General features: G+C 32.5%; 1 protein-coding gene across 2 annotated transcripts in view; it reads left to right on the top strand.

Moving 5' to 3' along the window:
- LOC143914205 (GATA-binding factor C-like) overlaps positions 1-25,892 on the top strand; it is a 140,462-nt gene that overhangs the window by 86,995 nt on the left and 27,575 nt on the right. For both annotated transcript variants that reach the window (XM_077434318.1, XM_077434317.1), the window contains exon 4: positions 12,989-13,123. In XM_077434318.1, coding sequence (XP_077290444.1) covers positions 12,989-13,123 — 135 coding nt within the window. The remainder of the gene's footprint in view (positions 1-12,988; positions 13,124-25,892) is intronic.

Below are 25,892 nucleotides of genomic sequence, written 5' to 3'. Positions count from 1 at the left end.
CGACCACGATTATCGATATGTAATAAATTATGTATAGAACGGTGACGAGATAACGCGACTCGACGGGGAAAACATGGGAAAACGAAACGAGAGACTTTCGAGACGTGTTATAATCGACATCGTGATTAATTTCGTCCGTGAAGGATCTGCGATTTTCCCATGGAAATCGCCATGTAATGAATCGGAGTCGTTAGTGCAAACGACACTGCCTCGGGATAATTTAACTTGGCGGTTTATTTTTAAATAACGGCGTTTTGATTTATGGCGTCGAGTTTGCGGATGATAAGTGGATCAATTTTCGTATAATGCGCTTAATTGAACGTGCTGAAAAAATCGATTCACTCTAACTGAAAATTTTGCACGCTAACGTCAAGCTTAAAAGCACTCGTATGACTTCAAGTAATGAAATTGCAACTGAAACTTTATAAAACAAATAAGTCAAATCATAGTGAAATGTATATGTCATAAAAGCACCTTATGTTAATGTAATAAAATATTTAATAATATTAAATAAAGTGTACATTTAAGTGTATAGGAGTCTTTACGGGTAACATTTGACTTTGATCGATCGAGCTATGTAAGCATGTTCGTACTGCTCTAAATGACTTATTCTGTATGACTAAGTATACCTTACTCATATGTATTTATAGAACAAGTATTCGAAATTCAAATGGAATAATACCTAATTCAATTTTTTTCTTAAATATAATTGGATGACCTCATGTACAATTTTTTATTGCATGAAAATCGATATAAGTTTATAATTTATAAGTAAAATCATAATCTATGCAAGTGCGTGTGATTTTCGAATAGGTATTCGTAGTATAAATAATAGAGTATTTCACTTATTTTATAATTGAATTTAGACGCGTATATAATACGCTGTTCTGATTATGATCGGTATAATGCGATATTTGCATATGAAATCGCTCTATCAATATAATTTTCGGATGTTTAAAAATGTGTGGAAAGGCGTGCGTTACGCCTTATTCAAATTAAACCTTAAAATTGCATTAGAATATGTTAATTAATTAATTCTTATTAAGATTCCACATGTAGTAGCATCTTATCGACCGGTTTGCACGTCTGAACATCCATGTTGCAAAAGCATTGATAAATAGCAAAAACGAGCGTATGTTACGCCGGAATAATTCAATTAAACCATTCGTAAAACAACTTACATACAAGCTACGTGTGTGTGTTTTTTTTTAATATTATATGCAAGGTGTTCGAATTATAGTCGTAATAGCAATTGCATACAAACTAGTTTAATTAACGATAGGAAAAAAGTTCGAATTGGAAATTTAATATAATTAATTCGCAACGGGGTGTAACTATTTTACAACCCTAATTACGAATTATTAATATGTAGAGTATAGCTGAAGTAATTTTTTATATATTTTTTAATACTTTAGCCCACTTTTACATCTGTCAGTCGGATTGCTTACTACACTCGGCACGACGCATGGAAAGAAAGATCACAATCTTCAACGACAATTATTAAATAACGAAACGTCAATTACGCTAATGAAAATGCATGCATCGCAATTCAAAAGTTGTGCCAAATGATAATGTGTATAATTTTTAAACTTTCCACTCGGGAAAATTCGATTTTGAGTGTAATTTCCACGACGCGTCGAAGAAGCTCTCTCTCGCCATACCACGGAGATATTGATCGCATTCGGCGCCCCGTTCAGTGACCGCTTTTCCGTGACGTCACCGGGAAAATAACGGTTTTCCCCTTCTCTCCCCTCTCCAACGTCACATCCGGTTCAGCGGATCGATAGTAGTAGGGTCGGCCGTATAGTACGAGCGGCGTAACGTGTTACGCGTTATCCGTCACACATGGAATTCGATATCGAAATAGTGCCACTTCCGGTCCAAATTTTGGCAAAAAACTAATGTCAAAAGACTGGACTGTTAGCACGAACTGTACTACATTTGTTTTTAATGAACGTGGGAGTATTATCGTTCAAATTATGCATAGTATGTATAATCAGATGCGAAATGCTCACACATCCGGTTTAAATAATATGAAGATAAAAATCATTACAAAATGTTGCATTTGGATTGATTGCATGCCTATACGACATTACTTTTTTGTGAAAATCGATTGAGCTATTGCAGTTTTGGTTTACTTCCGGCTTATCGATTTGACATTGAACAGTTACTACATATTTATTACAACATCATTGATTATGTATTACATACATACAAGTGGAGGTATATATTGTAATATGCTTCATTTTAAATACGTATTACTGATAATTTAATCAATGCTAAGTATATAAGTATTATATTTTCTCTTCCGGTCATATACACACTTATTTTAATCTATTTACATATGTATTTTACATGTTCATTTAATTGAATTGTAAAAATACATTCCTTTACTTACGACATCATTGGTATTCAGGTTTCACATACGAAACACTTCAATTTCCGGTTTTGCAATTTTGTCCATTTCCTATGCAATTTTGATCGAACTATCGACAATTAATTGCAGTTTTATGAAATCAGTTCCATAATTATTATTACGAAACAACTATTTTAAATAGATAAATCACTTCCGATATAATAATTACGATATTGATTATGATTAATGAATTTTTCTATTGTACACATTTTAATATTTTTAATTGAACTATCACGATATTGATCTGGATTGTATTATTATTATTCGCGTATGACATGGTCTATAGACTTGGTCCACTGTTGCATCAGAAGCATCGGATCGTCTTCGCGACTCTGACGCGATTTTCCGCATGCGCGACGAATTTTCAAATATGGCTGCTCTCCACCCCCCAATGGCGGCCAATAGGAGGACGACGCCTCTTCAACCCCCATGAAGCCACCGTGGCCCACCCCCTCAATCCTCCCCTTCAACAGGAGGGGGCGGAAATGACAGGAAACCGGAAAAACCCTTCTTCGCAACGCTAGTACGCGTCGTGTGGGGGAATAGGCGGGTTGGGCGGTGGGTGGGAAAATGGGGAGGGGTTGTTTCGCTCCCGGACACGAAAAATGGCCGGAATCACCGACAGGCTTTTCCAACTCGAATTTAATTTAATTATTCATTTATAAATCGCAACATGTACTCTTAGTTAATATTCACTGCATATAATTGTAAAATACTCACTGCTAGTTGATTTGGGGCTCTTAATGAATTCATTTTTTTAAATTAAAACATTTCTGAACAACGTCTAATACTTTGACAGTTATATAAGACAAAATAATCGACTGTTTTGAATAAAAAGTATAATATACGATTTTTTAATTAAACTATAATATTGGACAAAAATTTAATATCATTATCGTTTAAAAATTTATTATTTATAATAAATGTAATTTATTTCAATTTTTTATTTTCAAAATTTTAACAATATTGACATTCAAAAATTCGAGGTGTTTTAAGAATGAAACAATAAATTATGATGTCAAACTAGACACCATGAATTTTATTAAGACGAATAAATGCATTTCAATTATACACAAAGCAATTATTATACAATTTAATATGATATATCATAAAAAAAACGTTTTTTTTATACTATAATTTTTATTTCATTTAAAAATATTAATTATTTGATTTTTTTATGAATTTTTATACTTTATTTAATGAAAAAAATGGTATAACTTTTTTCTTTATATGTAATTTTTTATGTTAAAATCTTTGCTATGATTAAATAATCGTATCATTAATTCGTTTTAATTGATGAAATAATTTTTTAAAACAAATAAAAATGCATTGTCTATGTACATAGTTAGAAAGTCCGTAAGCGTGATTTAAAACGGCTTTGTATTCAAAAATCACGCAATAAATTAATATACGCCGTAAAAACTCACTGTCGGTTACCATTTAGGAATATTTTCATTTAGGAAAATCAAATACGCTGTAAATTAAAACGAAGTTAAAGCGAAAATTATATAATTCGAGGGAGATAAGACAGTCGAAACATGGTCGAATGTGTACGAGGCGCAATTGTGTGTCGCAATTCAGACGTAACAAACGCGCGGTTTACGAACTGTGTAATGTCCGGTTGTCACGGAAGCGTGAACCGCTCGTATATTATCTTACGTACGTTTATTTTTCATTATTATAATAAAAAAAAATTGGATTCGATTGAGAACCCCTGAAGCTGGAGCTTTTTGTTCGAACGCGAGTTTTTTCCCTTTGTACGTGACAGTGAATCTATGGACACGTATCGATTTGTACGGGGACAATATAAGCGAGCTTTTTTACACGTCAACTTTCCTATACTGTTATTGGATGCTTTTGTGAAATGAGCGTATATTTATGTACCATATATTATACTTTATATAAAGGCTTGATTTTATTTCATTGAAAAAAACGGACATAATTGCAAAATTACTACAATGAAAAATATCACTTATTACAAATTAATTTTTGATTGATAGTAAATGTTGACTTTCATACACATTTTAAGATTGAATTTATAGTTTGAAATATTTTGTAAATGTATTGACTGAAAAACAGGCTAATTGTCTGGTTTATAAAGTTCTAATTTAAAGAATTGGTGATTTGATGTTAAATGCGATAACCTTTAAGATGCCTTAGTTGCATTTTGTTACAAAGGAAATGGCTTTGTCTGTATCATTTATCACCTTGAAAATGTTCTTTTTATTATAATAAAGAATAAATTGAATATTCATTAATAATTGATAAAAACTGAAATACATACTTGTGAAAACATGTGTATTTTATGAGGTCATAAAAACGATTGTAAATCACTTCAAATTTAAGTGCAATCAAAAGCTAAGATTTAATAGTTGAAATGCTGTTTTTTTATGTAATTTCAATAGCAAATATTTGATTTGAATGATATGGGTAAGATTTTAATTAACTGCCGATTTAATCAACAAGTATCAAAGTAACGTATGTATTGTCTAATTATAAAATAGAATTAGTCTAATATGTTATAAACTGTGCAATGAAAGCTTATTCGAATCGTAGATGCAAGTTTATCTTTGTCTATAAATTTATTCGCCGGTTCTTTGTCTGTGCACGGCTCTTTATTTTTTTCCTCTGTGTGCTGCCCGTTTTATTTTCCATTTCGGAACAAAAAAATAAGCGGGTACAAGTCAGAAACAATGCCTTTTTGTTTTTACCGTATATTTTCATACATTTTACGGTCCGTGATTCTGTTTTAACGGGCAAATTGGTCAGAATACACAGCCCGTTGAATATGTATGAACCGTTCTGAATATATAAACACAACTAAAATCGTATTACACACGGCTGCAACGCGCTCGCGCTCGCGGAAATTAAATAAACAGGGTGAAAATCGTCGTGAAAAATTCCCAAAATTCCCACTAATATATAGGCGAGGGCTTGGGAGAATGTTCTGGAGTGTAATTTACGACAGGAAAAATTCTTACGAATCGGAAAAGTTGGGGCGAAAACGACCCGATCGATGGTAAGTGCCGTTTTGTACGGACTCGTGTACGATTCGTATCTCGATATAATACTGATGGATTAATTCTGGCGAATTTATTTAACCGTTTAGATGACTCGTTAGAGTGGTCTTTGTCTTTGGGTTATCGCCTTCAGGCATCGTCAACTGGGAAGATTTATACGAATCACAGAATGAGACTTTTGTGTGGGATGTTCGACAATGATTCTTACTGCTGTGAAACTGACTATAAATAGATCAATAAAACAATAACGAAACTTTCAAGTTCATATAATTGTGACGCATACGATTAATGTATACGATACGTAATTAAAAATACGCTTATTTGTATAAATCACTAGTTTAATTGCACAGCTTTGCGCGGGTGAGTGAAGTTGAAGTAATAAATATTAGAAATTGAACTCTTTTAGAAAATTTTGTAGTTAATATTTCAAACGACCATGAACTAGTATACTAAACTGGCAAAAACCGTAGATTTACATAATCAATAAACAAATAATCATTCGTCTTTATATAAATATAATGTTTGATATAATATGTACTAAAGTATAAAGACGAATATAAAACATCGGTACTCACACTTTATAATTAAATAATAAATATAATTGTTTAATTTATTTTTATTTTATATACTCCAAAGTGAGCTTTGATTGTTGCTTTTAATTCGGGTATTAAAATATTTGCGTAAATGTGCCGATTTTTATTAAAAATGTTTTTTTTTTTAATAAGTCTATTTCTGTTAAACACATTCAATTCTTCACATTACGTAATAAAATTAATCATTACAAATTTTCATTTTTAATTCCGTATTATTAAATTAAGGGCACGAACTTTGTATAATAACTCTCATTGAAGGTGTACATAACAACAATCCCCCAATTTTGTGGCTCGGTCTAAACGCGATCACAACAATAATGTATATAATGGTGGTTTATGTTTGCAAACGACGATGATTACGATTGCGATACGTATCGTTTTTATTACGTACAATGGGTGAAAAAAAAAAAAAACAATATAATGAATGGAAAAAAAGGAAATTTACAGTTGTTGTTTATTTCGGCACTGTTCAGATCGAGTTGCTGACCCCTGAAATAAACCGTAGAAAAACAATGGCATTTCTATTAGTAGAGCGACATTTCATTCAGCGAATTAAATATACATACACACGGGATATACCGACGTATACTTACATACGTATATATATATATATCATCAATCACATCATTCCATATAACGGTAAGCGAAGACGCGCGCCTTAATGGAAACGCAAAACACCATAAAAGGAATTTTCACTCGAGCAAATGTATTCAAAGAATGCATTGTTGGAAATGTGATGGTTTTTAATGCTCTTTTTTTCCTTCGATTCGGCTATTATACTTTCGGTATTTCTTTTTATTATTATTCGTCTATGAGTTTCCCGAAATTCTCACAAGACACACTTCAATCTGAATATAAAAAGAGGCAAAGACACGATTTTTATCGCAAATGCGTCCTTCTTTCTATATATGCACTCGTTCATGCGTACACACTCCACTCACAATGGAACACTTTACTTTTTTAGCGTAAAAAAAATTGATATGTTGTGAAAAATTCAATTCCGAAAATAAATCCAGAGTATACTCAATGCTCTCAAGATTGCATATAAGCAAAAGTTGTCGTCAAATTGGAATGTTTTTCAATGTGTTTCACGCTTTGTTTGAATTTCGCATGATAATATTTATAGAGTTTAATTTCATACTTAAGATAGCACCCGTCAATCAAAAAAGGTTGAAATTTAATGCAAAAAACTTCAGAATGGGTCTATTTATTTTGATGATCGTTTACTGTATCATATTTAATTTGCATTAGTAATGTATCTATAGACGTATAAAGCTTTATGATCTTGAGAAAATTCAACCAAAGATTTTGAGCGGTTTGTACTATAATACTTATTATAATTTAAATATCGTTTTTATTTTTTAAATATGTAAAAAAATTTGATAAAAACTATACAAATCCATAGTTTTACGATCTCATGGTACTCTAATTTGGGCCACAGATAGATGGGTTTGGGATGAGCTCAGGACCTAACATTACAGCTCGAGTTCACAAAAAACGCCAGACAAAGCTCGGATATGACTTATATATGTGTAAACATAAATCAGACAGGTTAATTTTAATATCTGAATAGTAGTGAAGGTTGTTTATTATGTTAAATATTAAAGTATCGTAGTTAGTTTTATGTTATTGGTAATCTTCAAAGATTTAATGACTCATATTAAAGATAATTCTCCGATTATGCATTAGACGTAATCGAGCACTGTGTAATTTATACGATTACACAATAGTGAGTTATCATGAATGAACGTTTAACATTCATAGCACACGCCCTTCCTATGATGCTTATGTAAATTTTTCGCATTTCTCATATTTTCCATAGTTTTTCCCCCTTCATTCCGCGAATAATCGCTATTTAATACAACAGCACGATCTTAAGCCTTTTTTCTGCATAAAATTATTCGCCAAACAATGCAATGTTCTTTTGCAGAAATTCACATAGTTAAACATAAGTACCAACCGCCGATTGATTGGGGGTGCTCAAAATTGTAAGGGGAATAAAATCACACACTCGTATTTGCTTAGGGGAATAAATCTCCGAAGATTAAGTTCTATTCAAAGACTGATCGATTCCGAATCAAAGTCGACTTGTCGATTAACAAGAAGTTCGAGTTGTTTGTACGACCTTGCTTTTGTGAACTTACTCGGTCTCACGTGTGAACGTTATTTACGTGCCGGTGCACGTGCATTCGATGCATATTTAATATGCACTTTATATTCCCTGCCCGGTGAGATTTATCTTGGCGTTTCGCTTAATTACTCGGTCGATGCGAATTTACACCTTGTTTACAAAACGCTTCACTTGGTGCGGTGCGTGAGCGTTCGCAATAACAAACGCACGACGAGAACAAACTTTGTTAAGATGGCGGGTAATTCACAAAGATTGAGTAGTAGATGTACAAACGACACGATATATTAAACGTTGCATGTGAAATTATGTCGTTTGTATACCCGACCCTCGATTTACGCTGTGTATACGTTCGGTGGTGCGATTCATTCCAAGTATATCAATACTTCACCGCGTTGAAGTGAAACTGTGAATAAAGTACCGCGCAAATCGAAGGACAGGTGTATTCAGTCCGATAGATTTAGTTCATGAGTGCTATTTTGTTAGTGGATTCGGGTTTGTTAATGTTAGTGTTGGTGCGAGAAACTTTGTAAACTAGATCGGGTCACATTCTCATCGCGCTTTGGCTCGCGCTCGTCGCTTGGAATGCGCTCGACACGGCGTTCGGGGATATTAGAATGTAAATCGCCCCGGTCGACTTTTTAATCACAAACCGTTTCGACATTATTTATTGTTTGGTAAACCGTTTAGCGTTATCCATTTTGCAGATCGCCCCCGAATTTAATGTCTTGTTTTCGCAACATTGGATCCCGCTGGACTCGCCAGCTCACTATCGATTTTAGACAAGACAACGAAATTAAACGAAACTAGATACAACTTTAAAAAGTATCATGAGATTTCATATAATTAGTCGAATGATATATTCCTGCTCTATTATTCATATAAAAATAGCTATAGATTATATATGCCATTTAAGAGGGCTGGACACCAGCACTTTGTCCATACAAACGTATTACACTTCTCCTTTCCTCAATGATGCCACTAGAGAACTTATTTTTTAATATGCTATGGATATCCACCATAGACATGTTTCTGTGTTTATATTTTTGATTAGTTATTTTTTAAAGGAGCTAGGAGCCGCCAAACATCTATAAAATCGCCTCTTTTTTACACCCACGAAAAGAGTCCAGCGTGCTTATTTAACGGTTGGTTTTTTAAAAAATACGAGCAAACAATTTTAATAACGATGATGATTTTTTTTTTAAAATTGGTCCAGTTTCGGAGGAGAAAATTGGAGAATACGAAACCTCGATTTTGTCGATTTAAAATAGGTATTATCTGGTTGAAGCGCAACTATAGCATTAACTCAATATATATGTATTGATATATATTGTCGCATTCACTCAATATATATGTCAATTCACCCAATATATATATCGAAGAAAAGAACGGCAACAAAATTCAGGTTTCAGGTTTACATCCCTCTTAATACTTAAGTTATATATGTAAGTAATAAGTCAAAAAAAATCCTTCCTCAATTTACACAGTTTTCGGGCTATGTATTTCTAATGCTTTATATAAATAAAGAAGGTTCAAAATTAGCGTTTTTAGATTTAAAGCGTGTTAATTGAGATACACAAATGCTTCACAAGCTTTAAGTTTTCAATAAACGGTTGGTTCGCTCTGAATGATCGTGCAAATAAAGTTGATTCGATTTAGGCGGTACATGAAATCTCACATAAAATTACTGCACAAGGAGTCAATTCGACATTAATAAACACACTTGAATTGACTGTACACATAGAAAGAGAGAGTACACGAGTACAACGTTCCTGTATTGTCCTCCGAAGTACTTGCGTATAACTGCGCTCGTTCCTGTCACAGGATTGTCAGCCTTAATTGGATAGCGATCCTCGACGGCTGATAGCGCCACGAGAGCGAGAACGCACCATACAAACCCTCTCGGAGAGGGAGAGAGACGCGCGTTCGGAATCTCCAGGTGCGAGAGCGAGACGGACAGAGGGAGAGCTTTCCCGGGAACGTGCAGGGGTGTAATTGCTCGTCGGGAGAAAGTCGGGAAATTTCGTTATCTGTAATTGCTTGTAGGCTCGCGTGTATCTTCACGCAGCGCCATTTAGCGCCACAATTTGATTCAGATGTGTGTTCAAAGTACACGATTCGACTCTGGGAATGTCCGCGTGGTATTCTTCGGGCACGTCACCTGCTTAGCTTTTAGTTTTCGGTTTTTGGAAGAAGCCTTCTCCCCCTCCCCTGCCACCTCTTCGATCATCCTCCCCCATGTCGGAGCGGCTTATTCTCGGGTCCATCTGACCCTGAATGATGCATTACGGCCACAATGGAAGATGGCACACACCGATTTTGACAGCCCGTCTTTAGCTATGGTGTGCCATAAAAGTTAACACCAATATATTTATATTATTAAAACAAACAGGGTTTGCTTGTTTGATTTATATTATCATATCGTCGAAACAATACAAATTCTTCAACTGAGCTAAAATTGCAATTCAGTGCAATTTTTCGTGATTTACGACCGATGATAACAAACATACACTGTGCGACTGACAACAAAAGACGTGTGATGATATAAATGTATATAAATATAAGGTGTGATTATAGACAAGAGGCTGTGTATAGCCCGTGGATATATTAAAAGTAGTTGGGGATATACATATCTATTGAGTACTTATGATTTTATACAGATTTGTATGATGATTTTCAGAAATTCCACGGATGGATGTGGACTTAAAAGGTTCTGTTATATTGTCATGAAGTCATAGGAAAATTGCATGTAGTTTAATTTGATGTTTTATACATATGTAATTTTGTCAATCTTTTTACGTTATTTTTTGTACGATTTGAAAATGGTTCGGTGATTGTTGGTCACAAAGCGCTCGCCCAAAAGTCACTAAAATCTCTATAACGGAACATCTGGCAGTCGAAAAGTCCATCATACTAACGATAAATATCATATTAACGAGAACTAGAGTGCCAAATATTCCGTATTCGCGATTTTCATAGCAAAAATTGTCTTTTGGGCGATCGTAATGTGACTAATAATCCAATTACCACATTCTGTGTTGTATTATACCGTGATATAAAGGAAAAGGATTCTTTAAAATAAATTATGAGAGCGTTGTGTTTTGGTGCATGTTGTACTTGCGGCCGGCAGGTACCGCGTGATTATTGATGAGTTTTTAAGAGGATACAAAAAGGAGCGTATCTCTCCGGGTTGTCAGGTGAATTTGGAGTAGTTTTGTTATTGAATGCTTATTTGTTGGAGTTAGTTATTCGCCCTCTTGTCTCGTTTTTTTTTGTTTCTCGATATTTTATTTTCGAAATCCTCGAGGATTTCGGGTCTCCAGGTGTCAAACACTCGTGTATAGGAAATGTTGTCTTTGTAATCCTTTATCATTTATTAATGCGCAAGCACAAAAGGACTCCACTCCACTTTTATTTTTGTTTTTATTTCACACGAGTCTATACTATGTTATAAGAATATATGTATACTCGTATGATTTTTATTTGTGTTATTTATGCGCGCTTTTTCGGTGAAGATTGAGAGATAAACGACGCATCTCGCCTCGATTACACAACGCGCGGATCCGATTACAATACAATAAATTTTAATTTGAGAAAAATATCTACGGGTGTTTGTTTTTCGGATTACGTTACGCTTTATAGAGAATTCTCGAGAATTCCAGACGCTACCACTTATAATACTTGGCTGTTGAAAGTGTTGTATAATCAAATACAAATAACATTCGACTTACTTTTGAAGCTTGGATTATGTTGAAGATAATATACATGGCTCTGAAGATTTAATAATTTAGAATTAGAACACTCCTACACTATTATTGGAACAATAAATACGATTATAATGCATTTAAAAACCATTCTGATTTATTATATTATCTTTGATGAAGTTAACTAAGATTTTTTATCGATAGGTAGTTGGCTTTTTGCCTATATATTATATATTTCATTATGGATTATTATAATAAAATCAACTTTTAAAATTTATATCACAATTGTAATTTAAAAAATCATTAAAAAAAAACACTTAATTTCCTTACAATTGAAATTTTTTTACCCAATAAAATTTATGCACATAAAATTCACGAAACAATTTGACCTTGAGGTTTTTATTATGTATGCATCAGATAACTTAAGTCTGTTTTATTTAAATTTATTACGTGATAAGATTTGAATCATCCCAAAAACTACTCATACGCATTCTCAATTAGATACATACATATATCAGATACATACATAAGATTGACTAAATTCACATGATTCATATTAATTTGCAACAAATCACCAGCTGCTTAATTTACTCATTTTTTGGTAAATGAATCATACAGTGAAATGTATAATTAGATTTTATTTTAATCCAAAGTCAAATAATTTCGTTTTATTTCAAATAAATTTCTTACGAACATCAATCCTTCGGGTACAAATCAACGGATATAATAATAAATCACATCTCCTCAAGACATCCTCGCTCTACTCTTTTGCCATTTTATGTGCGAATTAAACCGCTGTTGCGGCCCCCCTGATATAATTATTTCCTTTTTGTATGTAAAACAACGTCGTTACATGTTAACAGCGCGTTAGATTTGCATGCTAATGGACCGATCGGCCGGTTCGAATCCCGTTCGCTCGATGGAAATACATAATTTCGACGCTCATCTCTCTCAATTCTCAATTCGCGTATAATAGCCGTTATTGTTTATTACCGAAAACACTTTATTTGCGAATAATTGTGCCGTTGAACGAGAGGCGCCACTGTCGCGCGCGCGCGCCATTTCGCTCTCATTTATCCGCCATTTTGATTGATTTTTAATTTAGCGTTTGTTAATTGTTGTTACAGTCTCTCCAGAGTGCGGCGAGACGAGCGGGCACGTCTTGTGCAAATTGCAAGACGACCACTACGACGTTATGGAGGCGCAACCAAAATGGCGAACCCGTCTGTAACGCTTGTGGACTCTACTATAAACTACATAATGTAAGTGATGTTTTTATTTTATCAAAATTTAGCTTGTAAGTCAATTGAAATCAGGGATCAAAGTTATACTACCCTTACGTATTCATCGGCCCAAATGCACAATGAAACTCACTTGACATTGTTGAGTGAGTGTGTGTTGTTTTGCCGTGTGAAAAATATTGAATGACGCAAATTTACGTCAAACTTGTCAAGTAGGTTTAGTTGATTAAAATTATAACGAATTTTTCATATTCTCATTGAAAATTAAATATATGAAACGTTTTTGTAATAAAATTCATACTGAGACGTACTTTCGATTTGTATAAAGTTTTGTAATGAAAAGTTTGAGTATCACTTATATTTATTTTGAGAAGTATTTGTAAATAAATTGAGAGTTAAACTTGCGTGTGAAGATTTTAAAAGTAGCAGGGTTCGCTATGTTATCAAATTAAACCAACTTTTTATTTGCTTCATTTGTTCAATTCGATTTTAATATTATCTAATTTACATATTAAAATTTTGATATTAATGAGTTAAAATAATTACAATTGGCCTGTTGAGTGTTTCAGATTTAAATTGTATATGAAAAGTCGGACAATCACCGATTTAAATGTCGTCAAACTTAACATTTTTTATTAATTCAATATATTTAGAATAAATATCAATTTAATATGAAAAAGTTGTAGGAGTGGTATATTTAATTTATGGAAAAAATTAAGAACGATTTGTTTAATATAAAAACGTATAAAATTTATGCAAAAAGTTTGAGAGTCATTGAATTTCAAATCGTCAAAGTGCAATAAAATTGTATGGGTGTTAAATTAGATTCAATTTTCACTATCGACACTCATTATGTTCGATCTTTAATTTAATCAATATATAATTTCGATTGAACAATAATTGATTAGCCTTTAGATAGCAGATAATTTATTGCATTCATTAAATTCAATACAGAAAAAAATGAGTCATACGTGTTCCATATAGAATTAAACGGAAAATTTTTATATTTCTCAAACGCCACTAGTGAGACATCTATTAGGGAAAACTCGAACTAACCACACCGAGAATTTTCCATTTTCTACACAAAATTACTCGAGCTTGGAATATATTCAATTCATATTACAACAGAGCATTTTATTTATTTTTTGTCATTATACGGGTTAAATTGGATTGACTGTGCCGTTAAATACTTGTCAATTATTGACCCATTTTGTTGAAATTCTAAACACATTCGTTTCAAATTTAAATTGAAGAACCCCCTTTCAAAATAAAATATTTATTATTAAACCTTTCAATTGTTAGTGATTGTTGATTTGTTGGATAATCGTTTACTTGATTATCATATCAAAATTTATAAAAATGACATTTATCAAATTTACGAGAGAATAATATTATTAAAAAATCTATGCATTTAAGATACACTTAATCTGTATAAACATATATGAATGATTTTTTTTTATTTATTCAAAATCAAAACAAAGATTATACGAAAGACTGCGGTACTTGGAATAGGAAAAGAAGGGGAAAATTTCATTGTCAAGGGCTTATAGAACGGCGGGTGACCGGATTTCGTGACTCTCCCTGTCCGATAATCGGATTTATTCCCACTCACAGTGACGTTACAGTATCACGATCACCGGAAAGAGGGGTGCAAGTCGTCGATTTCGCGTCTGGGGGACTTGGCCCGCTATCGGTCGAGCCGCGGCGAACCGGTCGTTACCGATTCATATTTATTTTGCATATCGAGTCGCGTTGATCGATTAGTTAATAATAATCGACCGGTTCGTGCGACCTTCACTCGCCGATTTATTATATATGTGTTACAGTTATGTACGTTACAATTTTCATTCGATTAATTACCACTGTTAACAGTTCCGGATGATCGGTGTAATTAAACCGTTGTGGTTTTGCCGCATTTTCTCGACACTGATAAACATTGTAAACTTGTCGCTTCGACGTGTTGACATTGTATTATTATTATTTATTTTAATATGGACGATTCAGTTGTGTTTGATCGTGGATAAATATTTTTGATTTTTCGTATTTTTTACATGCATATTTTTTGTCTTGAATCTTGGAAAGTGAATTTGTTGATTTTTAGTATTTTTTTTTAAATATAGACGATTTATGGCATTTCAAAACTTAGTCACTATATTATATACACAATGTGTATGTTTAGTTAAATTTGTATTTAAAACTTGGAGTATATACATACATATATACCTGCATATATACTCCAAGCTAGTATTTCATGTACGTACATATATCTGTATGTATGAGTACATGAAATACTAACGGTTTCTTCAGTGTTGACTAAGAGATTGATTTTTTGACTATTAGCTAACTATTTCAATATTTACATATTTCGAATTCATGAGTTTTTGTAGAACTTTTAAAAGTATTTGAAGATTCTTTAAATCATTATAAAACTGATAAGTCTTCGCGTATTTTGGTAATATAATTAAACATGGACTATTTGTACATTATATATAATTGATTAGGTCTTTAGAAATGAGCTATACATTGAAGTAACTATTGTATTGTTTTTACTATAATTTTTCTTTATTTATTTAATAAAAGTCATGTATGTATGTCAAATTCATATTTTTTCTAACATAGTACTTGTATTGAAATGAGTACAAAAATAAGACAGATATTTTGAACACTTTTTCGATAAAAAATAATTATTAAATACAATTGGTTTATATGCAAAGAAAACATTTTCATACAATCTTTATATTTTCAACATCATTTCATCAATTTAAAAAAATCAAAATATTTCTGCCTGGCGAATCTGATCCGTATTGAAATCGAGCTTGCGGTAAACTAATACGACCAGTATGCATTACTCAAAGGAAGCGATCCTTTTATCGTTTCCCTTTTTATTTTTATTATTACTAGTATACTTTTCGGGTGTATAATAAACGCACTCTCCTCGTATGCTTTCATACGTTCAAGTATCCGTTTGTTTGCACAATGTTATGTGTGTGTATTTTTTTTTGCATACATATATACAATTCGAAACGTTGTCAAATTGTAGTGGGTTTGTTGTGTCGTTCGAGGGGCGTTTGTGTCGCATTTACCTGCTCGATTGCTATACAGCTGCCCGATAGTTGTGACTGCATATCGATGTATGGCGAAAGTCTATTGTGTTGCAATACTTCCATATTTTGTTTTAAAATTCCGAATATTGTAACCGTTCGAAATTTACTCTGTTATTATAAGATCGATTTGCTAATATTTGTGCATAAAAATTAAATAAGTTCGTTACTTTCGGCGAGTGCTTTAAGCACCGGTGCAATCAAAACAATTTCGTTACAATAAACACAACCAATTGTACACAATAATAATCTCAAGAGGGGTAATTTTCAGATTGAAAAAAATCAAAGTTCTTTTATTGGGTCTTGAGTTTCACTTTTACTCTTGACTGGAGCTTTTATGGCATTTTATATGTACATATGTTTATATTGAAAAAAAGTGCACATAAGTCTAAGATTAGGGGCTGAAAGTGGGTTGGAACCTTTTGTAGTGATTCTGTATAAAAAATTGATGGAATTTTGAGACGATCGTAACTCTTCAAAGCTTTTATAAAATAATATGTTCTGTTAAGGAACTGACTTTAAAAGTAACGGAAATGGATGACTGAAATCTTCAACAGTTTCAAAAGCATACTCAAAATTTCTGAGTGGCATTTAAGTGTGTGGGGTGTAAAAATATCGATCAAAAGTAAGTTACATGTCTGAATATTTAATAAGAATCATTCTTTCATGTATGAAGTTTATTTTTTCAGTATCGAATATCTATCTTAAATTGTTTAATCATTTTATATGACAGTTTTAGAAGCTCAAGCTTATATTACATGCCTGTATCGAAAGCGGAAGCTGTCATTGTGAGCTAATAGTATTTTTTCAACGTCCTATGAAAGAAGTTACAAAATTCAATCAAGTTTTTTTTTAAATAGACATACATACATATTTAAAGTATTGTTTATATTCAAACGTATACGTTGTAATATATCAGTTAATTAGACAGCGTATATATAGTTCACACGTATGAATTAATAATTAAGGCATTATTTTAATTCACTAACAAGACACCACTACTGTAAAAAAATTTAAATTTTGCAAGCTTAATTTTATTTTTCGTAAAGTGTAATAAATCGACACGGTATATTGTAATAAATTTTCATTGTTTATAAGGCGCCAGTTTGAAAAATTTTAATTACGTCTCTCTGTTAAAAAAAGGTATATATTTTATACGAAAATTAACGGCCGTTTATGCGATTGCATTTATATTTAAAATTTTACGTGTTAAATTTACGAGCGCGTTCGTTTAAAATATAAATTAATTAGACGTCTCTTTGCGTTTGTTTATTATTGTAATTAAACATTGCGCATTGCTAATGCGATACACATAGTAAATATAATAATATAAAATTTAGACGTAATGTATACGCATTTATTATTATTAAATTTATTTTCCACAATGACATATTTAATGTCGAAATTTTTTTCGAACAATTTAACAACACAATGGCCCAAATGTAACCGTCAATCGGCCATTATCTCGCCGAGAGATCGGTCAGTATGAAACGTTGAAAAGATTTTTTTTTAGGTACATTTCAAACGTAGTATACACAGACATAAAAGGAACATGATGCTGAAAAATTTAGATCGATATGACAATGTCCGCGCTCTTAAATACAAAAAAAACTCGCATAATGACAATGTCCGCCATTTAATAACTGTAATTTCGTATACGCAATAAATTAAGAGCGACTCGTTTTTAGTATTAAATATTAAATTTATTTTAATAACTATTGACTTTTTTTCGATCACTAGTTTATACTTAGTGGTTGAATAATACCGAATAAAATTTGGTATTGAGGAATTAATGTTTTTTTGACGTGTAGTGTTGGCTCAAACATGACACCTACTAAATAGAACGACCGCAAAGGTAGATTTATCAAGATTAGAAGGCAGATCGCATTATCAGGGTACATCTGTTCGTACATTTCGAAAAATCATAGGCAGGAGAGAAGATCGTCGGATAAGATCCACTTTTGTATGTAAGTTTTTTTTTGGTAGTTGAAATAGTGACGTTTTTGTTGGTGGATAGTATTTTCGCAAAAAAATTGTGTACGCGCGTGAAGAATTCATTTGAAATGACGATTGACGTTTATGATGATTTTTTTTAAGATTGAGGTATGCTTATATATGTATGTATGTACCTACAATAATAAAAAAAGTGGTTAGAAAACGTTGGAAATTTTCAAAGGTACTGAAGTAAATTTAATAGTCATCGTTAATGTTATACATCTTAGTTAGGTTAGGTTGATATTAAACCATTTGTTGTCAATACAATTTGTATACGTACATAAACGAAGAATTTAAAGTGGACATTAAATATTTAACATTCAAGGCAACTGTCTCAGTCTTTGTTAGGTTGAAGCAAATTGTACAATTGAAGATATCTTTATTCGGAAATCTTACTATAAAAATAACTGAAAAAAATATTATATTATATAATGTATTGTATTGTAACTCAATTTAAAGTATTTTATTTTGATTTTAATCATATAGTGTGGGAATGTCTGTATTTCCATCACTTGCATGAATGAAGTGTTGAAGTACAGTATTATCCCAAAATATGTAGCTTAAATCTTTCAAATTATTACTCTTACTAACCACTACGTATTGCAATGTAGTTAGTTTAGAAATAAATCTCAGAAATTACAGCTTTGTTGTTTGAAATATATTAAATAGAAAAAAATTGATTCAAATTGCATCTCAATCCAATTTAGACATATGTACATATGTATGCAGTTTTAAAAAATTCTATACTTTATTCTGTGGGTTAAGTTACATTTATCTTTAAATAATAGTAGCATACTGTAGTTAAAAGCAGATGTTTCAACTATGCTTTATTTACACTAAAAAAGGATACCTACATATATCTCAGTTCAGGAACTTATCGATCAGTGATCGCTATCGCAATGCGCTGTAGTATTGCACCCAGAAACGCACCAGGTGATGATGATGATGGAGATAAGACAAGGAACTTCTAAGATGTACGCTCTCTATTATGTCGGTCGCCATTTTTTTTTTGTAGCTGATCCTACCGAATCTGTGTAAAAAGCAAGATGGCAATCGGAGATAATGCGACACATTCGAGCGCGTGGCTTTTGTTCTTTTGACGTGTGCTTATGCCTAGTGTCGGTAATTCCTCAAATAGTCTGTCTGTCTTGGCTAAAAGCTTTTTTTTTTGTTTTGAAGAGTCCTTAAGGTTTTGAGTTGTGCATTTTGTCAATATTTGGTTCAAAATTCCGCAAAAGTGACAGCTTCATCTTCGAGATGCATTAATCTTCATATAAAACGTACTACGATAGATAATGCGTAATTTTACAATCTGGTTCTCTATTAATAACGTCATTACTACTAAGCTATATTATACGGAATTAGATGTTGGCAATAAAATGGGTTTCCTAGAGATGTTGGTCGCAGATAGGGTCGCCGACGGATCCATAGATCATCATCGCTAGATCTGGAAGCTGTCCATCTTATCTGGTGCGATCTACGACAAACACATCTAGCCACGTACAGAACGGAACAGAAGTCGTGCCCGTCGGATAAATATATTAAATAGTATTACGTACGGTGCGCAATTATCGGTCGGAAATAAAATTCACTCGAATATCTCTCTAGGTACGAGATGAGTCTCGAGATAGCGATCTGGTGCAGCATCAGAAGCAGCAAGAAGCAGACAAGACGATCCATTCAGAGGGTCGGCAGTTTGTCTTGTCACGGATTTTCGGTATGCCCTCATCGTCACGACGACATCGAAACTTTTCCGGACCGGTAAAAGTCTGGCGGCTTTTTGATCGACGGCATTCTTCGGATGTGTACGGCATGAAAGTAACGTGATCGATTGTGTGCCGGACTGGTTTTATCGTCGGTGGAAATGTGCAAGGCTGTGCCCGGTAGTCGTTGTCTGATAGCTTCCCGGGATCTGGGATGTGTGATTTTTCGGCAATCGTTGAAGTTCTTTTAAGATTTGAGATCGATATCTACATACATTCATATGTAAGTGCTAGAAGTTTTGGTGGGATCTATGAAAAAGTGTAATGTGATAGTTATATCAGAAGAAGCAAATATTAATTCTTGAGAATTTTAGATACTTTTTAAAGACTACATACTTCAAGGAACTCTTACTTTAGTTCAAACATTAAAAAAATTAACGTAGGTAAATATATGTTTGTATGAAAATTTGATTGTATTTTTGACTTCAAAGTATTATATTATACCTAAATATGTATGTAGAATATGTATATAATATCTCGTAAACCTTTGAGGCTGCAAAGTTCAATTACTACATTATATTAAAGCGTTTAAAAAATGCAGATTTAAGTGCTCGAAACATGCATCAAATTCGATAATTATAGCCATCGTTTTTATCATACATCTTTATTGCTTTTAAAAATACGATGTTTTAATATTTATTTATACTAATGAAGATCGATGTATTTAATTAACGGTTGCTTTTTCAAATAGTTCTGATTACATTCGTTAACGTTTTTCAACGGACATTTACAATTACATATTTAAAAAAAATATTTTCATACACAGTGTATGTAAAATAATTTCATTGTATCAAATTTTTCTGAACCGGTTTTTCGATGCAAGCTGTTTTTGTGTCAAACAAAAAGGATCATCACTACCGTATACCACGTGAGTTATCTGAAGATCTATAATCCTCAAAACGTGATAAAATGGACCAGCAGATTGATTCGTATCAGTGTTACAAATCTAAATACTAGTATAGGTACATTGTCGATGTGTTTACGTACAGGGATTGTTTAAGAGCGACACAAAGGCTAATGTTTTCGATTGTTATACGCAAGTTTTCCCTGTTTGAAGGACTTAAATCCCCAAAATCTCTTAAATCCCATCTAATCTGGCGCCTGGCATCGATGTCGAATCTGAAAAAAAAATTTACTTCATTTTTTTTTATTCCGTTGAAACGATTTGTCCGCGCGCGGGCGACGAAAGATCTGATAACACTTGGTTGTTTTTTTCGACACTTTCAACCAGAACCGAGTGTGTTTTGGTGTAAACAGTGAGTTTTAAACGATCGATCCGATCAGATCGGATCGGATCTTCTAAGTTCTGTCGTTGAAATTTGCATTCTGGTCGCTCGTGCGCGCAAAAAGTCATGAATGAATATTGCGTGTGCGCTGCGAACCGGTTGATTTTAATTAAACTAGTCTCGATATATATATATCAACGTCAATGTCAGGTTGAAATTTTTGGCCTTAACACTATGCTAAAATGTCCTTTTTCAGCGACCTTGAATTCAGATCGAATCGTGGGCGCGCGCGTGCGAAATGACTTTGACCTTTTATCTTTGATCAGCAATTTATTTGATTATGACATATGCGGATCAAATGTGAGAACACATTATCATAATATATTGATAAACTATATAAATTTCTATAATAAACAAGATTATCACCTTGAATATTTTATAAAACACATTGAATATATGTATGTAAAAAGCATCTTCATTGACATCATAAAAGATAGTAAATTTTTATTATTTTAAAAATTTATTATTATACAATTTGAAATTAATAAACATTAAAAATGATTGAGAACCACTGCTATATCAATTAGACAACAAAACAAAATAAAATAAAAATGACTTGATTCGACTTCCGCTTAAGAAATTAGAACGTGCGTAAATATTATACACATATGTAGGTATCTATGTACATACATATGTATATGTATATAAATAACTATATATTTTCATCGCTATAATGAAATATAGAATGTTATGTTTGTTATTTATAAGTGTCTGAGCTAATTAATGATAGTGATCATATAATTTTAAAATAGTGAAAATATGAAACTTACAATATATGTATGTAGTTTGTAAAAAATATGGAATATTTTTTTTTTAATTTATTGAATTTCAATGAATTTATTGATAAATTCCTGATATAAAACAACACCTTTATACAAGTGATATTAGATAATAAGTTTAGTTTATATTATAGCTCTACGTTATGTATATTATAGTTCGCTTTCTAAGCTATTCTAAATAAATAAATTTAATTATTTTTTATATATATAAGTGTAGAGTTTTTGAAAAAATTATTTATTAAAAATGAAATATAAACATATTAACTAACTATTTGCAATGTTAAATTTAAAATTTGACGGTTGAATTTTGTTCGGTGGCGGTTTAAAATGCGTCACATGTTTATGGCCCGCTTCGAGCTGGGCCGAAAAGTTAACACTCTGCACGCCGCTCGCTCGGCTCGAATTTTCACATTAAACGTACCGATTTCGGACAAGGGACGATTGTTACATTGCCGGTGAATAGATACACGTCCATCTGTACACGTTGCGTCTCGGATAGTCGTCTGGCTAAAGATAAACCGCGGTTTATCGGACATCTAGATCGGCCGCGGCCGCTGAATGATGCGCGCTGCCATAACGACCGAAACCGAAGAGATAACATCTCCATCGCGGGGCCAAAACCGGGAATGCGGCTCACTACCGCACTTGCGGCTCTAGCCAGGGATAGTCAAACGCGGCTGCAGGGACAAAAAGTCCAATGGTTCAAATGCGATCCAATTTTTCCATTGATTCAAATTGGAGCAAAATCAACAGTGTTAGTGGAGTTGTGGTCGTTGATTGAGTGGTACTTTGTAATTCTTGTATTATATACATATGTATATGGCGTGATTGATATCTATAGATGGATCTTTTATCTGTATATGGTTGCTAGATTAAATCTGTTGTAGTAAGGGGAGGGGGGGGTGAAGTGAATATAGGTAAAGGATGTACATAAAGACATATGTACATGCGACTGTTTCTCAACTTCTTCTTCTATAACTTACTTTATTTTATTGGGCACTTACATATATCGTATAAGTACTTAGCAGTACATAAACAATGTTAAATTATAAATCTTTCAATTACAAAACGTATTGTTTTGACACATTTAACCTCAAACAAATTTGACAGGAATCCGATGTTCAATTAAATTTTACTTCACTTAACATCATTTGACATGTCTTATTATAGGGAGATACTATGCAATGTACTATACTAAATTAATGTGCTTTGAAGATGGAAATGTAACATATTTTGTATGAAATTATTGCATTTTGACCAGCAAATCTAGCTACATATATTTAGTTACTTATCTTAAAAAAATTTTAACATCTTTTCATATATGGATATCTTATTGAATAATTTTACTAACTCAGCATAGCGTATCATATTTAATGACAAATTAAATAAAAGATTTAAAAAAATTTACTTCGTTTCTTCAGTTATAGACATTTGAATTCGAATGCTGGAGAAATATGTAAGGACTGATTCTTAGTTCTGTTCCTTATATTTTTCTTCTTTATCTTACATATGTATATAATAAATTTATCAGGCACTTACATAAGCTCTATGCAGAATATAAACAGAATTAAATTGAAACTTTCAAATATAAAACGTATTGCTTCGACTGTTTTCTGTTTCAGGCATTTTAATGCGAATGTGAAAAAATAGTATGTAGGTATAGAACATTATTTAGAAACTTAGATGTAAGACATCAATTAGATATAGTTGAAAATATAAATTAGTTATAGTTGAATTTACAACATGTTTTAATGAATATTGTATTATGTATATAAAAAAAATTTCAATTGTTGTAAGTTGCGCGCGTCAGATATGCAACAGTTGTACAAATTCCACTATACCTTGTTTACTTTAAGTTCAACAGTATTATATGATAATTTTACTTATTATTCTGATCTCGACCGTATAATCTCGCTGCAATCTTCGTTGAAAATCTTTCCGTAGAAAGCTATGCAGAAAATTGCTAGGAAGAATCACTAGAATGGAAGAAAAATGAAGGACTGTCGAACGCGTTGAAAAGCGTTCACTTTCTTTTTTATTCTTAATATTATTCTAATTTCGAAGATGAAAGTGGAAGTAACAAGTGGGTAATGGACGAGGAAGTACATCCCCAGACGGTTTTTTGTGCGAGGGACCGTTTCGAAATAGATTTGTTCTAGGTCAAAAACCTAGACAATGCCCCAAATTAACTTGTCCACAATTCACCATAGCGAGATGGATGGATTCACCGCTATATACTAATAAAAAGGGAAACTAATATACTACTCACATAGTGAGCAGATTAAATTTATATTATCTATCACTAGATAATATAAATTTAAAAATCAAACGAAAGTTTTCATTTTCTAACACGTGTCAATAATTTTCATCACAAAATGCATCGCATTTAAACCGCAAAAGGCTCAAATATCCTGCCAAACTTAACATTGAAAATCACAATATATACCAAAAACCTTTGAAACAAGTCGCGGATCTTGAATCGTACATATGTACATATTTCAAATCTGTGTAGATCAAATCTAATCTTGAAATTTTTTATTACATACTTGTTTGTCTATATACAGTTCTGTCATCTAGATACTTGAATGTCACATTTCCAATGATTTTTAAAGGTTTGTTCTATGTATGGAAACATTCTTTAATGTAAGTGCAACTTTCTCGATAGTTTTAAGACCTATTCTTGAGGGCATAATAAACGAAAATATAAAAAAAATCTGACGTAACTCTTGAACAATAAATTGCAATAAGCGCCTACTCAGTCACACTGTCGTAATAATTGGAAAAAGCTAACTTTTGTTGATAACAAAACGCGTCACGCTCAACGAAACTAACAAAATGGCTTCTGCCACTACCGTCCCCCTTTTCCCCTCTTTCGGTAACAACAATTACACATTCACAATTTTCTCATTACCTCCAATTAAACGGCGAAAACAATTAAGTCTTTGTTGTTTGTGCAACAGCAGAAAAAAAAATATATGTATAAAGAGACGACTCGAGGTCCCCCTAAAAGCCAACAATAGACGTTACGAAAGTCCATTGTGGATTATTAAAACATGCGGAAGAAAGTCTATTTATTACAATATAATCATCACGTACACTTTTCTTTAATATTATATGTGTGTCCGCTATGCGAAAGATCGACTGATGAATAAATAATAATTTATATACACACTTATGTATGTATATTTTTCAAATTAAATAAAGCGGCTACTTCGCTTACGTGCGAGAGCCGATCCCGCTTCCTGATAGTGTCATTGAAATGTTACGGTTTGCATTAGAGAACAACAAGAACGGTCGTATTGGTGTTTTAGTTTTTTGCAATTTTGCATACACGTATGTATGTCTTTTTTTATCCAAAAATAATAATAATAGTAATAATGCAACGTTCCCGATTTGGAAGCGCATTAGGAAAAAATTTGAATGCTTAATTTTATATTCGCACGATAGATAATGTGATGGTATTATAATGTACGAAATACCGTTTCGCATTATGTGCTTTCGACGGACTTAAATATATATTCTTTTCAATCTTAGATTGTATTGTATTGTTGATAATTTGTGGTTGTAGCCTGAGCGTGAAACGGCGATCGATTATCGCTGAAAATATTAATTATTGCGAATTTAGATTTGTCGTTTAGATTGCACGTAGTTGGCGTATTTGAGTTTCGCGAAAATTTGAATAATATTACTTTCATCAAATTATATACGTACGTAAAAAAAAAATCAAACTTTACTACATAAATTTAACCTCAATCAAATTTGACATGAATTTGATGTTCAATTAAATTTTACTTCACTTAACATAATATTGGACACATACCAAACATCACCTCACCCAATTCGACATGTCTTATTATAGGCAGATA

This window comes from Arctopsyche grandis, chromosome 7 (genome assembly GCF_051622035.1).
Source record: "Arctopsyche grandis isolate Sample6627 chromosome 7, ASM5162203v2, whole genome shotgun sequence".
Classification (NCBI taxonomy): Eukaryota; Metazoa; Arthropoda; class Insecta; order Trichoptera; family Hydropsychidae; genus Arctopsyche; species Arctopsyche grandis.
The sequence above is the reverse complement of the archived record's forward strand: the minus strand, read 5'-3'. Positions and strand labels throughout refer to the sequence as shown.